We start from the raw sequence: 17,032 nt of genomic DNA, 5'->3' as shown, positions 1-17,032 counted from the left end.
TGAGTTCGAAAAGCAGAAAACTCGTAATGACGTATTTTCTATTTGATTCTATATTTGGTAAAATTGATTAAATCTGTGTTGATGTTGTATGAATCCTGATTATCTTTTTATTGCATTGATTAAATCGCACTACGTATGGTTGTGCATTCTTCATTCCTTCTTGAAATAGTTAACCACTCTTGAGGTAATATTTGTAAAATGTTTGCTAAATAAAGCATGTTTTAGTTTGATTCAATTTGTTTAAACTGATAGTAAATTCAATTGATATAAGATCAAATTAATTGAGATTTTATTTTATAAATATTCTATGACTTTGGGGACGGAGTGGTCTAGCGGTAGAGAGTTCGAATCCGGGTTCAATTCAGTAGACCGTCCCTAAATCCACCCCTCTGAAGAGTACCTAACTCACGTTAGGGAAAGTAAAGGCGGCTGGGCACAGTACTGACCTCACTATCTCTTCATATGACGCGGTCACAGAAACAAGTGAACTCTACTTCACTTGCCACATAGACATTCAGGGTTGAAAAGGGAACTTTACTATGACTTTAGAGGATTTAGAGGTGTGTATGATGTAAGCTTGGTCAAGATTAGTATTATGACCAGGGATAATGATGGGGATGAAGATGGGAAAAGGGATAGGGATTATGTATTAGAGATAATAATAGGAGCACGGACAAGGATAGGGACAGGGATATATAATAAGCGATAGGGATGCGATGAGGCTAAGGCTATAAGACTTGATGAGGATGTGAGTGCTATTTAGGGTTCGATAATACAGCCATTTTTTTTTCGAAATCAACATAGAATTAATTTTAAAAAAACACGACAGATTTAATAGATGTTCTCGGTTTATTATTTATTTACAAGAAACGATTTATTACATGACGTAAATGCAGGATTTTAATATCTGCATGGGGTTTTAATGTGACAGGTTTTCTGATTAATTTCTCACCTGTGTAGCTCTCAGTCCTAACGGATGATCACAGAGCTTAAACGACTGTAGTGTTCATTCAAGACCGGATCTTGTGTGATTTTGTGTTAAAGAGATCTGGGACACTCTGTGGAATGTAGTTTAACACACTCACGTGGGCACTATGTCTTCTAGTGATTACTCAAAGTGGTGAATACTGAATTTTATTGGTTGCAATTATAAAGTTATTTCTTTATTATTACTTTTTATATTATTACTTTTGGTTCCTTCAAGAACATGCTACCTTTATAAAATCTCTTTACTCTCAGAACAGTCTCATACCTCACTTCACAGCTTTATCCAGCTTTCTCCTATCCTTTAAATTTCCTCCAGCACTTTGCATCTCTATTTTAGCTACTGTTGTCCTTTGCGTTAATTGACCGGGGGGTTCCATTCCAAGACCTGTTAGGCCTATTGTATTCCTTGAGTTGTATTTCTATTATTTTATGTTCACGTCTTACAAAATTTGAATGTTCTATTTTGACTGGTTACTGTAATTATAATTAATTTGTAAGGCTTTGATTTATTTATTTAGGTTTGGATTATATTATATTTTGTGTTCTTTGCTATGTTCCATGTCTTAAAAAAAATAAATAAAACATTATATATATATATATATATATATATATATATATATATATATATATATATATATATATATATATATATATATATATATGTATAAATTGTATATATTCCGTGGAGGAAAGGAGTTAGAGAGGAAGCAGAACATTACGTCCTACAAGAACTCACATCTCATCCCTTCTCCCCCAACATCATTCTAGATCAATTGCTTCAATTAATATACACAATATTAATTTCAAATTATTTTCACTACCTCCACGCTCCCCCTTTTTTCCCCATTGTAAACTACTTATCCGCATAAAAAGTGCAAAACGACAATTGGTTACCTACATATTTGTCTTATAAACTTGTCATATTCCTTAAGGGATAACGTTTGCGATAGAAATAAGGATAGGGATAAGGTTAATTATGATTATAATTTAAGGCAGGTTAACGACCCATGATATTTGACATGTGAGCGGTAATTATATTATGATGTAATATGGACTGAACAATATTCTAGACTCACATAATTTAGTTTTTAGAAATATAGTTAAAATTAACCCTAACCATATTTAAAGCTAATTTTTTGCACTGTCAATTAAATAATTAAACTGTATAATTAAACCTGACTCGTAACAATCGAATTTAATAACGTCCATCTTTGTTAAGATAATTTTATATTTATTCAAAAGATATCAAATGTGTGAGAATTTGTTACTTTACGATATGTTTTTATGATGTTTTTATGTATGATGCGAATTTAAACACTCGCTCAAAAGTCTATTAATTTACTTTTTGAAAATGTCTATATAATATGTAGAATTTCTTTTTGTCTGTATTCATATATTTAAAAAAAATTCTAAACCACTATGAACATTGCTACCAGATCCAAGTATTTCACATACAAACCAAACCATATACAAACAAATTTCATCCATCTTCATGATTTTCTCTTTAAAGAGACAAAGAAATAGGCTTTAATCAGTAATAATAATTTTGTAAAAGAAGAATATATATTTTACTTATGAGAATAATTAACTGTAGAGCAAAGATTTCGAATTGTTTGAATATACAATATTTCAGACGATAAACAACCAAGTCTAAGTTGATTTAGACATAAATAAATGCGCAAAATTCAAACGTCATTCTAAAAGCTTAAAATTTTATTATTATTTACGTTCACGGTTTAACACCTTATTTAAGAATAACTGTAGAATATTCGGTAATCTTTGAAACTAAATGAGTTTACCATAAAAATCTAATTAATGAAAATAAAAACGATCTTATTTTCTAATTTGTTTGTAAAACAAAAAAAGGACTCTACTGTATATGCTTATGACGAGGTCTAAGAAACAGTTTAAATTTAATTCCAATTCTCAAATGACCATTACAATACAGTAAGTGTCTTTTTCGAATATATTTCTTTTGCTAAGAAAATTAAAGACGTTTTTAGCAACATTGGAAAAAAATACTTCGGTACTTTTATCACTACAACATATATTGTTTTACATCAACCCATATAACCACGGTATAATAGTGTTAGAAAAATATATTAAACCATACGAATGACAGAGTGAGAAGCCTTGTATAAAAAAAAAACTTGCAGAAATGAATATAATATACTTGATTTTATTTCATGTAATTCAGTAATGTTGTAATGAACAACCAATCTATTCCAGAGAAATATACATTTATGTATACCTTTTCGGAAGCATTGTCTAGTCTCTTTATGACAAGGTCTAATGCAACCGCTGTAGCATTTTTTCCTACAATCCAAACCCCAAAATCCGGACCGTACCAGGTGACACCATTTAGGGTTGTGACACAAAGGCAAAAAATAGCAAATTATATAAAGAAAAATGATAATTCCACTTAATTCAGTGATTAATTAGAGTATTAAATAGTCTTTTCAGAGGTGCAAATCGAAAGTTTGCGGGGGGGGGGGTGTGCAAATCGAAAATTGAAAGTTTGTCCCCGGAAAGGGTCGTTACGCCTCTCTGGGTGACACCATTAAGTGCCGCACCGGGTGACACCCGACCTCCCTACGCCACTGGTAGGCATCAATATAGGTTTTGGCACACTAATTAACACTATAAAAATATTACACAAAGGTGATCAAATCGAGTGGTCACTGCATGTTCGTCCATCACAATGCGAAATAAAATGGTGAACATTTTATTCAAATAAAGTTTGCTTGTGTACCTTTTTACTTTCTCGTATATACGAAGTATAGAGAAAGTATTGTAATCGTGCAAAAAAAAATCGAGATTGTTACAAAGCTCGACGTTTTACACCTCACTGATACGGAAAAACATAATTTTGCAATCTTGTCCGTATGTATGTGTGTCTGTGTGTGTGTGTCTGTGTGTGTGTCTGTGTGTAAACACGATTACTTGAGTACCGTTACAGCTAGGTTGATGTATTTCATCAAAATCATAGTTCCGTATCAACTTTTGAGCGATTTCCGACAACCGGAAGTGGTACTTTTTCAACTTTGAATTTTTCAGAAGCCTATAACTTGAGGACTATTTCAGATAAATAAATGAAATTTCAAATTTAAGTGAAAGATCTAATTCTCTACCTTCTGTCAAATTTCTGAGTAATTTCCGTTGACCGGAAATACCAATTCATGGTATTTCCGATTTCTCAAAAAACGCACGTAAATTTATAAAGTACTAATAATATCCCGCACTATTATGCACATTTTGTTAGGCGTTCACTTAGTGTGCAATTCTTTTATTTACGAGATTCCATTCTATTATAAAAAGTTTAAGTAATTAAAAATGGATTACAAATATTGTCTATGTCCTGAGTTGCCTTAACCTTAACCTTAACCTTAACCTTAACCTTAACCTTAACCTTAACCTTAACCTTAACCTTAACCTTAACCTTAACCTTAACCTTAACCTTAACCTTAACCTTAACCTTAACCTTAACCTTAACCTTAACCTTAACCTTAACCTTAACCTTAACCTTAACCTTAACCTTAACCTTAACCTTAACCTTAACCTTAACCTTAACCTTAACCTTAACCTTAACCTTAACCTTAACCTTAACCTTAACCTTAACCTTAACCTTAACCTTAACCTTAACCTTAACCTTAACCTTAACCTTAACCTTAACCTTAACCTTAACCTTAACCTTAACCTTAACCTTAACCTTAACCTTAACCTTAACCTTAACCTTAACCTTAACCTTAACCTTAACCTTAACCTTAACCTTAACCTTAACCTTAACCTTAACCTTAACCTTAACCTTAACCTTAACCTGAACCTGAACCTGAACCTTAACCTTAACCTTAACCTTGACCTTGACCTTGACCTTGACCTTAACCTTAACCTTGACCTTAACCTTGACCTTGACCTCAACCTTAGCCTTAACCATAACCTTAACCTTAACCTTAACCTTAACCTTAACCTTAACCTTAACCTTAACCTTAACCTTAACCTTAACCTTAACCTTAACCTTAACCTTAACCTTAACCTTAACCTTAACCTTAACCTTAACCTTAACCTTAACCTTAACCTTAACCTTAACCTTAACCTTAACCTTAACTTTAACCTTAACCTTAACCTTAACCTTAACCTTAACCTTAACCTTAACCTTAACCTTAACCTTAACCTTAACCTTAACCTTAACCTTAACCTTAACCTTAACCTTAACCTTAACCTTAACCTTAACCTTAACCTTAACCTTAACCTTAACCTTAACCTTAACCTTAACCTTAACCTTAACCTTAACCTTAACCTTAACCTTAACCTTAACCTTAACCTTAACCTTAACCTTAACCTTAACCTTAACCTGAACCTGAACCTGAACCTGAACCTTAACCTTAACCTTAACCTTAACCTTAACCTTAACCTTAACCTTAACCTTAACCTTAACCTTAACCTTAACCTTAACCTTAACCTTAACCTTAACCTTAACCTTAACCTTAACCTTAACCTTAACCTTAACCTTAATCTTAACCTTAACCTTAACCTTAACCTTAACCTTAACCTTAACCTTAACCTTAACCTTAACCTTAAAAGTACAGTTGCTTTTTCAAACCTAACGGTCTATAGGGCAAGTGAAGAAGAGTTCACTTGTTTCTGTGACCTCGGCACATGAAGGGATAGTGTGGTCAGCACTATGCCCAGCCGCCTTTATTTTCCCTAACGTGAATTAGGAAGCATCAGAGTTGGGTGGACTGAGGGACGTGTACTGACTTGAACCCGGATGCGAACTCAATACTTACCGCTTTGTTAGAAGGATCCTTAATAACTATGAGTTTAAATGACAAAGGCCGAAACTTTTTTTGAGGTTTTTGAAGGTTAGATACCTTATTTTTAGAAATATAATTAACTCTCAAGCTGTCACGTATTGATACGCTCGCGTGGTAGAGGCAGATACCTTGATTCTAAGGTTATGATTTGACATGTACTTTAAAAATTAATCAATTTTTATTTTATTTTAATATAAAAGTCATAATTAGTAAATTGAATGTTGCTATAACGTTTCTTTGAATTTTCTTCATTACGAGACCGCAACAACGCGCGGAACATGATCGCTTGTCTTACTGTAAAATCATACTTAGTTGACAAGTTAACCTTGCTCTTTTCCTTGTTTTTAGCTCAAGTGTGGTTCGGTCCAAATCAACAGTATCTGTGTCACTGTGTCAACGACCAATGTAACCCTGACGGTTCGTGTAAAAGTGGATCAAAATGCTCTCTAGGCTGGTTTGGTAAAACATGTCAGTATGGTAAGTAAAACATAAATTTTACTTAAATATGTGTTTAACTTTAAAGTATTGGGTGTTTTTTTTGACAAAAGTGTATAAATTATCACAGTTGTATATTGCAATAAATCTTTCAAACCTAAAATTCAACATTTGATTGTGAGATTGTATCTCGGACATTTTTTGTATTTTATTTTACTACAAAAGATAATTTAAAGTCAATTTACCACACACTGTCACAAATCGTGTTTCGTTCTGTTTCAAATTACATTACAGATATAGCAACCCCTTAATTCGAAACTCCTTAGTTTACTAGTGTGATGTTTATCTTATGTTACGCTATAAATATCGCATTACTAAAAAATCAAAGAACTATCAGTTCAAACACGAACAATTAGGTTTATTTCATGAAAATCCCCACATTGCAAATATTTATAGTCATTGTACTAAATTATCACCAATATTGTTACTCTTTGAATCCTATTACTTTATTTTACTGATTTAGCACAATTGATCAAATAAGTATCTATAAAGTTCAGAAAAACAAAAAATAAATATCATTCAACTTCGTGTTTATTAAATAAGCGACAATAGCTGTTTATTATGAGTATTACCTCAATGTGTTAATTCAAACAATTATTATAAAATATAGAATCTGAGGCATGATTAATTGCATACATTGGAGCTATATTCAGTCAGCAGCATACCAAAAAAAACTTATTTCCATTTCACCAAGTTAAGGAGTTACGGAACTAGATCAAATAAACCTCACATTAAAAAATGTATTTGTGTGCGTAAAAATCAATCAAGTAGATTTAAAATTGAGTCAGGCAATCCTAAACTGATATGAGTTTAGCCTCGATGGTAGTATTGATCGCTAGTATTTTTAAATTATGTTGTTATAGTTCCTTTTATTATTGAAATTAGTATTTTTAAATTAAACTTTAAAAAGAAATTGTCCATCGAATTGTCCATCGAATCAGATATAAAACTAGGTATTTTTTTATTTTTCATCCATTTTAATACCACTGAGGAAATTTAAGATCATCGGACAATGGGAAGTGGGTTTAGATTCCAAGATTTTGCGGAGCCACACACATACAAACATATTAAGCAAGCTAAAAAAAGGCTTTTAAAACTTACCCCCACACCACTACCAGGCTTCAACCAGTTGGACTTCCCACAAATGGCTTCTGCCAATATGACTCACGACAAAATACGTCCCCATTAAAGTCCATTTAAATTGGCTCCTTTTTCACTCTTGAACCTTGTCGTCATTTACGAGTTCCATATGTTCTGAGCCATATTGTCCTGAGTCATAATTTTGTTGGCCAAACATTTCGGGAGCTTTATTTTACATAGTCTAACCATACAGTATCAAAAGTCGCTGGTTTCATAGAAACCAATTAGGGTAAGCTCGAAAAAGGGACCCACTGTAATTAGCCATTCCAATCGAAACAAGGTTAACTCACTATACCTAGCCAAAGCAAATTAGAGCAAGTTGGGAAAAAGAGATCGTAAGTGGCGTACAGTACGATTTCCCACTACTGAACATTATAATAAACTAATATAGGCCGACTTTCTAGATCGATTGATTTATCAATATTAAACGATAAGTCTATAAAATACAAAAGTTAAACATTGCGGGCATAACCTGTTTTCTGGAATTATGGCCTTTCCAAAAATAAAAGTTTAAAATATGTCTATTTTAGAAGATAAAAAATTGTAAATATTTTTAATATACTGAAAGTTTATAGTTGATCAAGAAAACATGGCTCTTGTACTAGTGCTCTGACTGTGAATCCTGAAGCAATGGAATCAAAGCACGACTCCTGACACGCTTAATGTATAATTGGGTTAGAAAAAGTGCTTATGAATTAGAAGAGACTGTCTTAGTCATCCATGGAACGGAGTGGCCTAGCGTTGAGAACTAGACTGCTAACCCGAAAGTCTCTGGTTTGAATTCGGGTTCGAGTCCACCCAGCTCTGACTGGTTACTAACTCACATTAGGGAAAACAAAGACAGCTGGACATTGTGCTGAACACACTATCCCTTATATACCAAGGTCATCTGAAACAGATAAACTCCACTTCATCTGCTCCATTTGTTTTGGATCACAACAGGTTAAGATGTTATGTGCGTGTACTTTAACGCCAGAGACCCTTGTGTTCAGCTAGGGGCTAGGTAGGCAAGGTACCCCACAAGAGCTAGAAGGATTCAAATGCTCTTCCCCTGTAGCCTGATCTTTTTGTCGATTATTGCAAGAGAAGGCCAACAGACTATGTAAGCCCATCAAAGCTAATTGTATGAGGCTCCCTTTGGACGCAATTTTAAACCCACAACTGATTTAGCCATTCGTCGAATACAATTATAACACTGCTTATGCAGCAGAAAGATAATTTTGCATTGAAGATTCATTGACTATGTTTTTGAACTTTATTTTTATTTCCACTTTTTCGGTTTACTATTCCCCTCCCTTACATACATTTAGAAGTTGCCTTAAATACTTTCAGTCGCTCTTGATAGACTTTGAATTGTTTACCGAACAGACAACTCTGTAGTCTATAAAAAGATTTAATTAATGTTGTATAATTAATAACAAAGCATGAAATTATTAAAGATACTGCGAAGAATAAATTACTAAAACATAAAATTGTAAAGTTACTATACTGTAGGCCCTAATAAAAATATCCCAAGTCACCCCCCCCCCACACACACAGTTTCACCTATCCGATGTACTGATGCACTATAGTATGTCAAGAATGTTGACGAGAATCCTTCCATATGTTGACATGGATTAAAAACGTGTTTTTTAAAAAGATTTTTCAATCAAAGCGACCGTTCAAATAATAAAAATTATAAACTTAATCCTAAAAATAATTCAGAAACTTAATATTTTTTAGAATTAGTGGTATAGAAGTTGCAAATCCTGAGAACATGAACATATTTTTTTGAGTTCAAGGTTTTTATTATCCACTTTTGTACGAGAAACTTTGATTGGCCTTACAAGAACTTCCTGATCGATAGTTATTGGTTTTTAAATAACATTATGCTATTTAAAGCCACATGACCTATTTTTGCGAGTATAAAAAAAATTATTAAAAAATTAATTCTAGCCTATAGAATAGCAGGATGTTATTGTTTATGTCGCCATTACCACGTGAAAACCAAAATTGTGTTGAATTACCGAAAATATTAAAACGACAATTACATCCACTCCTTTTTTATAGTCTGAAAAAATAAACTAATCAGGATTTTATAACCATATTTATTTTAATTACACCGTGCGTGATTTAAAAAATAATATTTAATGGGTCTTTAGAATATCTTTTAGACTATTCTCGCTTGAGTTCATTAGTTTACACAACGACATAAGCTAAACCAACATGAATCTCACAACAAATTTTTAACCAAAAAGTTACTTTCATGTGAATCTCGTTAATCCCTCCTACACTAATGCAAAGTTAACAAACCAAAACAATAACTTACGAATAACATTGTTAAGATCATATTTAACCTGTATTGCAGTGGATCTACTCGGCCATTTTAACAACACTCACATATTAACCGACAACGATGAAAATACGTGTTTGGGCATAACAACAGAACATGTGAACTTACCACTAGGAGCCGAGTACCCTACAGTTCAAGTACGGTTTGTGTATAAGAAAGGTACGTTAAAATCTGTCGGAATTTTACCCGCAGTTGTTTTTCCCCGGAAATGGATGTTTATAATACGTTTTGTATTCAGGAACAAAACAAAAAAAGGATCATGTTAGACAATTCATTTCAACAACAGACACAAATACTAAAAATATAAAGCTAAAGAATTATATTTGACAGAATTTTATTAAACACTACTGATTTTAATTTTACAATGTTCTTTTCTTTTAAATACTACTAGCCGTCCCGGCTGTAACTGCACTGGCATCTCTGAAAAACGTATCGGTCAAGGACAATAACTTGTGTGTTTAGTAATTAGCATTTACCCGGCATCGCCCACCCTAACCACAACCAACCAAAACACAAACAAAAACGCAAACATAACACTAACACAAAACAAACACAAATGAAAACGAAAACACAAAAACAAAAACAAACGCAAAGACATACCCAACCACAACCACAAAAAAAACAAAAACACTAACGCAAACAAAAAAGCAAACGAAAACAAATCCAAACGCTAACACAAACCCAACCACAACCAAAAAATACCAAAACACACCTAAAAAAACAACGCAAACATAACACAAATTCAAACACAAACGCGAACACAAAAACAAACACAAACACAACCACAAACACAAAAAACAAACGAAAAAGCAAACGAAAACACAAACGCAAAAAAAAGCAAACGAAAACAAACCCAAATCCAAACGCAAACACAACCACTAACGCAAACCCAACCTAAACACAAAGAAAACACTAACGCTAACATAAACGCAAAGTGTTAGCCCGGGGCGCCAAATCGCACCATGCTGGGGCGCCGGGATCGCCTGATTCAACTTAGTAAACGACTATAGTACCCAACTTATTCATAGTCTTTGAACTCACTTACGCGAGCGTAGGTACCATTGCGAACACGGGAAGGCCCGGGGCGCCAAATAGCACCCTGTCGGGGTGCCGGAGGACGCCCAGATTGTATTAACATAAAAACTATAGTAACCTTTCTTATCCATAGTCTATCGCACTGTTTAAAACGAAATTATGCAGCATAGCGCTCACCTGATAGCCCAGGGCGCCAAATCGAACCGTGCAGGGGCGCCGGCGAACGCGCCTGTTTCAATTTAGTGAACAAAATTATTATACTCCAAGCTTATCCGTAAATGGAAAGAAATAAACATATAGGATTTGTAGGACCTGTCTTTTTAATTGTTATTGATTAAAAAAAATAATTAGTAGACAGTATGTTCAGTGTATAGAATAAATAAAAGGCAGTATTAAAAAAACCAACGACATTGCACTTAATCGATACCCGCTAATTATGTAATTATTTTTTTTCCTAACACTAAAACAAAGTAATAAAATGTAAATTCTTTCTTCCCTCGATTTAATGGTTTTTTAAAGGGAAGTAACTGTGTTTTCCAAATCAAGAGACGTTATGAGAACTAAAGGAAAAAATGCAAATACATTTCAGACACAATTTTAGAATTTTTATAAACGTTAATACACTTTTTAAAAAATTTTATGTAATGTTCATAATTGAAAATTATTATCCTAAGTATATAAAATGAAAATTGTTTTTAACCCTTTAATCACGGAATTAGGTTCGGAATGAATTTTTTTCTTAAACAATGTGTTATCATATTGCTTTTGGCACATTTAAAGCACATTTAAATTTTAAATGGCACAAACATACATTGGTACTTATAAGTACCGTCAGGAATGTAGGACATTTTTTTCCAAAAAAAAAATAATTACAAAACAGGAGCAAACTATACAATTTATCAACTAATAACATGGCAATCATTATAACAATCATTTTTTTTCTAATTTTCATTCATAAGCACACCACAAAAGTATATTTTGAATACGATTTTTACTGGATTTTCTATCGGAACACATCTTAGACCTCAAGCACAGCAAAAGTTGCCAACAAGTCATGCTCCCTCATTGTTGTCTGTGGTCTTTCTGGTTTAGCAACGCTTGTTGGACTGAACATGCTTTTGCTGGAAGCTGTCAAAAACTATTACAATGAGCCGCATAAACAAACAAAAGCCTTGTCATTCAGTACACAACTACTAGTAATACTAGTATAATTGTAGCGTGCTAGAATGTTATGACATGTCTACACTACAGTGCAAAGTTCATAAATAGAAGTGAGCTCAGAGTGTTTAGGACAGACGTAGTGGCCTACTGTTTTCTGTTTACTGATTAAAATTTACCATATAGATCTATACTATATGCAGACGTATGGACTATTACTAGTATACAGGTATACATTACGTAAATGCTAGTTATTATAGGCAAGACAGTTTATTGCAGTAAATATAACTAACATATTAAATCTAACTACTAGAACTAGGCTCTGGTATACAAATGAAGTAAACAAAACCTAGTAAACGAGCCTGCAACTGTTACCTTTATTCTTGTTATAATTTTACTACTAGAAATCAACATGTAATTACAATATTTCTTAGGTAAACCATATGCTTATCTTCTGATTAATGTGTAAATATCATTTTTTGAGTTAATTTCGATAATTAATTATCAAAATAATATTTAAGTGACTCCTTATTTTTCCTAAAAATCCTAAAAAAAAATGACCGTGTGCCCTGACGGTACTTATTAGTCCACTTGTAAACATTGATCTATTGCAAAGACAATTTGATTAAAATTGTATAACTAGAAGTTAAACGCGTTTGCCTGACTATTGAAGGCGCCAATGAAAAATATTTGGGGTTGAAAACTTGAAAAATAAGGTAAAACAAAGGGAATTCAGGAATGTGTGTGAGAACTGTACAGAAAAATTGTGAACTACCGATACAGCAAGACATTGAAAATGGCGCCACACCAGAAATTTTCAAAAAACATCGATCCTTCCAACTACAGGTGACTCAGGGTTGATAATACTATTAAAATTCGTATTAAATTAAAAACAATACAGGCGCTTAATTTAGGTGATACTTTAAAGTACCGTCAGTAGATAAAGGGTTAAAGACTTTCAATAGTAATTTTTTATCTCATAAATTTTGACCGTGAGCGCTTTAATAATCTAACATTTGAATCCATCGAGTATCGTTTTTTTTTTCGTTTTTTTTCTATTCCTTTGTTATCCTCGATTACAAACATTTTACAAACTAATATTTTACAAACAAACGTACAGGATAGAACTTTATATATTAGATTAAACAATTTAATAATATTTGTTAATTAAACATCTATTGAAATTTTCAACATTGCGATTGGTTTTTATTATTCGCTTAAAGTAAATCGGAACTTAAAGGCCAAAAATCGTTTTCACTAATTAATGAATTTAGAATACAAAAGCGTAAGGCATTGAAGACAATATGTCCGTTTAAGTGAAATGAGTAATGGAAATTCGAATAATAAGTTAACAAGTACAGAAAATTAACCGTAAGATTTCAGTACCCACATATTTTTAAGGTTCTGTTTGAAAATATTTTGTCATTTTATAATATGGACTTTTTTCAACGGCGGAATCATTAAAAAAATAACAATAACAGGTATGAAGGATATTACTACACCTGACACAACTTTTGTATGTGGCTCTAGAAAGTACGTCGTGGACAACGAGGTGGTTGATTATTTCTGTGATATTTACACGGTTGTTAGCAATATCAAATTGAGTGGCAAAACTTTAAACAATTTGTGCTCTGTTTATTTCAGCGGAGGTTAGTAATGTTTTCTTTTATATTCTTTATACGTATCAAGCAACGATCATCCTAATTGTCTCAAACATCAGATAGCGTTATAAAATGAAATCAAATAATGTAGCATTGTAGATCAAAATGAATTGAAAATCTCCATGTTTTACATTTCACACAAGTTAAACCTTTTTACATTAATATTTAACATTCTTTTAAAACATTAGAATATTCTAAAACGTAAACGTCACGTAATTCAAACCTATGCCCCTCGCCCACTAAAAATAAAACCAAACTGTTTACCATATTATTTACTTTCTATTTTTCTAAAAAAAAGGCCGCAACGTTGCATTGAAACAACAAGTAAAACAGTCTAGCCATTATTATAATATTTATCCAGCAAGCTTGGCCGTAGACGGTACTTCAGACAATTGTGAACGTGTGTTTTCACACACCAGTGACGCAGACGCAAATCCTTCATTTGAACTTTTGTTTGGCACAGCGATGACAGTATCTAAGGTTAGGATCTTCAACCGTGGAGGAGGAGGTGCGTTTAAATATATTTTGTTAAAAGTTTTTTGAAAGAAACAATAATGTACCTTACATATTTATTAGTTTATTATTGTATTTAAAAATAAACAAAATTTATTTATGCTATCTAAGAGCCAAGCCATTTTAATAATTAAAGCTAAAGTTTTACAAGTTTTTATATGAATCTACAAATTTCGATGAAAATTAGTTATTTTTCTTATTATTATAACACATTTCAAGTAATTGTTGTGTTGAAAAAAAATATATTCTTAAATTAAATTGGCCATACAAGTTTTGAATTGCACGCTAAAATACATTATTATATAGAATTTTTTTCTTTTAAATTTCCGATCTAAGTTCAAATTATTTTAAGAATGAAAAAAATCAAATACAAGAAAATTATACATGTGAAATAAATAATAAAATCCAAAATTAACAACGTCATAATGTACATAAACATCAAGATTGTTATAAAATAAAGGTCAAAATCAAAGTCAAAATCTAGGTTCAGGTCCAGGTCCAGGTCCAGGTCCAGGTCCAGGTCCAGGTCCAGGTCCAGGTCCAGGTCCAGGTCCAGGTCCAGGTCCAGGTCCAGGTCCAAGTCGAGCTCTACGTCTCAGATATGTCTAGTATATATGTTTAGTATATTATCGTTGCAAGTAACTCTGGTATCCGCATTTACGAAAACACATTTTAACGTAGAGCGATGACTTATTTTGTTATTCAAATGACGGACCTTGCGTCTTTTTTCTAAAATATCTTCACACTATTTCAGCTAGCGCTTTTAGCTTGGGAACAGAGAAGCGTTTAAAAGGCTTTGAAATGGAAGTTTTTGATTCAGGATCCAACGTTCTCTTTCGATACAAAGACACAAAAGATGTGCAGATGGTTTATGATTTGGACGTAAAATTACTGAGAGGAGCTACCAAAATTAATATCAAGCAGAAAGAAAAACCACCAGGTGAAACACAGCCGAAAATTTCTATTTGTGAGTTAGAAGTGTATGGAGGTAAGGACATATTAAAATTTAAAGTGTACCAAATAAAGAGTAAAATTAGATTTTGTTTGCAAAAGGAAGTTTTGAAGAAATGTGATTTTTTTTAAGTTGACGAATGGATAGGGTAATAAAAAAGGGAGAATGTCTTTTTGTTTTAGATTTGAAACAAAGTCTTTGAATAGCAATTTTGATTCTGTCTAGTATAATCTTTTTCGTATGTTTTTGTAAAAAGTTTACCTTCAAACTAAGGTTTTCTTCTGCGCTACACTAATACGATGCTAATACATTATATACACAAAGCATACATTCATATTGAATATATTAAGTTGCATAAAACTTTTTATTTATCTATTTTTATGTGATGTTAGACTGCGATAATGGCTTTTGGGATTTAGACTGTAAAAGATGTAGTGGCCTTTGCTCTAGAGCCTGTCATAAGGAGACTGGACAATGTCAAGGTAGGCCTATTGATAAAGCATAGTAGATATTAAAACTTCATTTGTATGATCTACAAGTACTGCAGTTTCGCATTGTCTTTAAATACTGATACTGTATCTAAAACTAAGATACATTACACTAACTTATTTAGGATTCGGAAGAATATGCTGATATATACAAAGGCCGACAACGACTTAGAGCCGTTTTGATAAAAGGCAAACAACAAAAAGGCTCATGTAATATCTCAATATAATGAAAAGTTGTGTAATTTAGACGGTAAAATTTGTTAACATAAAAAATTCCCATTATTATCCCCACACTCTTGTCTACCCGACACTCATAAAAAAATATAATTATATTGATATTGTGTATATGTTTATTTGTGGGTAAAATTCTACTTTAAACAATAAGCTAAATAAAGTGTCTAGCTTTTCAAGTCTATTGATGCAATTAGTAGTATATTAGATTTCCGTTAGGCAGATGAAATATTTATGTTTCTTCTCCTCGATGTATAAAGGGAAGGTATGGTCAACACTTTGCCCAGCCGCCTTTACTTTCCCTAATTCGAATTAGGTAACCAGTAATGCTGGTCGGACTCAGAGACGCTCAATTGATCCCGGATTCGAACTCTAGATTTTCGGGTTAGCAGTCTAGAGCTCTAGCGCTCAGCCACGTTATACATTGAAAGTTGCTTAACAGCTGTAATTAATTTTTTTTCTGTAATCACAGCAACACGCGACAATTGCACTTTTACAGATTAAAAAAACACCACGAATAAGCAATTTATTGATTTAGAGAATAACTTCAGTACAAAATTATATTAATTTAAAAGGCATAGGTCTCTTAGTGAACTTTGGTACTTTATTAGGGCTACAGTACATTCCTTCCGGACATTTACCCCCCCCCCCCCCATATATACCCCCGAAGCAATTAACCCCCTGTCAATTACACCCCTGTCAATTATCCCCTAGAGAATTACCCCTCCCCCCAATTCGGCACCCCGTCAAAAGAGCGCACGACAAAAGAGCGCCGACATAAGAGCGCAGACAAAAGAGCGCCGACATAAGAGCGCCGACATAAGAGCGCACCAATTTCCCGACAAAAGAGCGCCGACATAAGAGCGCAAACTAAAGATCGAAAAACCATATTTAATAAATAAAAACAAGAAAATTAACTCAGATCATAATAATCATTTCATACTTCATTAAGTATACACATTTACACTTTAAAATATAAGTATAATTGAATTTGAAATATTGTTTACATTTCTATTTAGTTACATATTTATATACATGAAAACGTTATACCATTGTCTTTATGTATATCCATCAAACCCGATAAAGTGTTGGAGGAAATGCTGACAAACTCCTTCTATAATCGATACAAAATATTATTGTTTTTAGACTGCGATGACGGATCGTGGGGTTGGGACTGCAAAAATAAATGTGTCCAAAGCTGTAGTAACTTCTGTCATAAAGAAACA

The 17,032-nt window shown here is 32.8% G+C and overlaps 1 protein-coding gene across 1 annotated transcript; it reads left to right on the top strand.

The window, feature by feature from the left end:
* The first annotated feature begins 1,060 nt into the window (after nt 1-1,060).
* Nucleotides 1,061-15,592, top strand: LOC131939402 (uncharacterized). Its single transcript, XM_059297686.1, has 7 exons — nt 1,061-1,120; nt 6,150-6,278; nt 9,784-9,927; nt 13,443-13,610; nt 13,921-14,130; nt 14,890-15,123; nt 15,480-15,592. The coding sequence occupies exons 4-7, from the start codon at nt 13,445-13,447 to the stop codon at nt 15,590-15,592; spliced, it is 723 nt and encodes a 240-aa protein (XP_059153669.1). The 5' UTR covers nt 1,061-1,120; nt 6,150-6,278; nt 9,784-9,927; nt 13,443-13,444.
* Nucleotides 15,593-17,032: the final 1,440 nt, after the last annotated feature.

The sequence above is a fragment of the Physella acuta genome, unplaced genomic scaffold (assembly GCF_028476545.2).
Source record: "Physella acuta isolate Inbredline_101_S28 unplaced genomic scaffold, ASM2847654v3 ptg000276l, whole genome shotgun sequence".
Classification (NCBI taxonomy): Eukaryota; Metazoa; Mollusca; class Gastropoda; family Physidae; genus Physella; species Physella acuta.
This window is presented reverse-complemented; position numbering and strand designations above follow the sequence as displayed.

Coding starts and splice junctions, on each gene's coding strand:
- LOC131939402 (XM_059297686.1), top strand. CDS start 13,445: ATGAAGGATATTACTACACCTGACACAACTTTTGTATGTGGCTCTAGA. Junction 13,611..13,920: donor CTCTGTTTATTTCAGCGGAG/GTTAGTAATGTT, acceptor TCTAAAAAAAAG/GCCGCAACGTTGCATTGAAA. Junction 14,131..14,889: donor CTTCAACCGTGGAGGAGGAG/GTGCGTTTAAAT, acceptor ACACTATTTCAG/CTAGCGCTTTTAGCTTGGGA.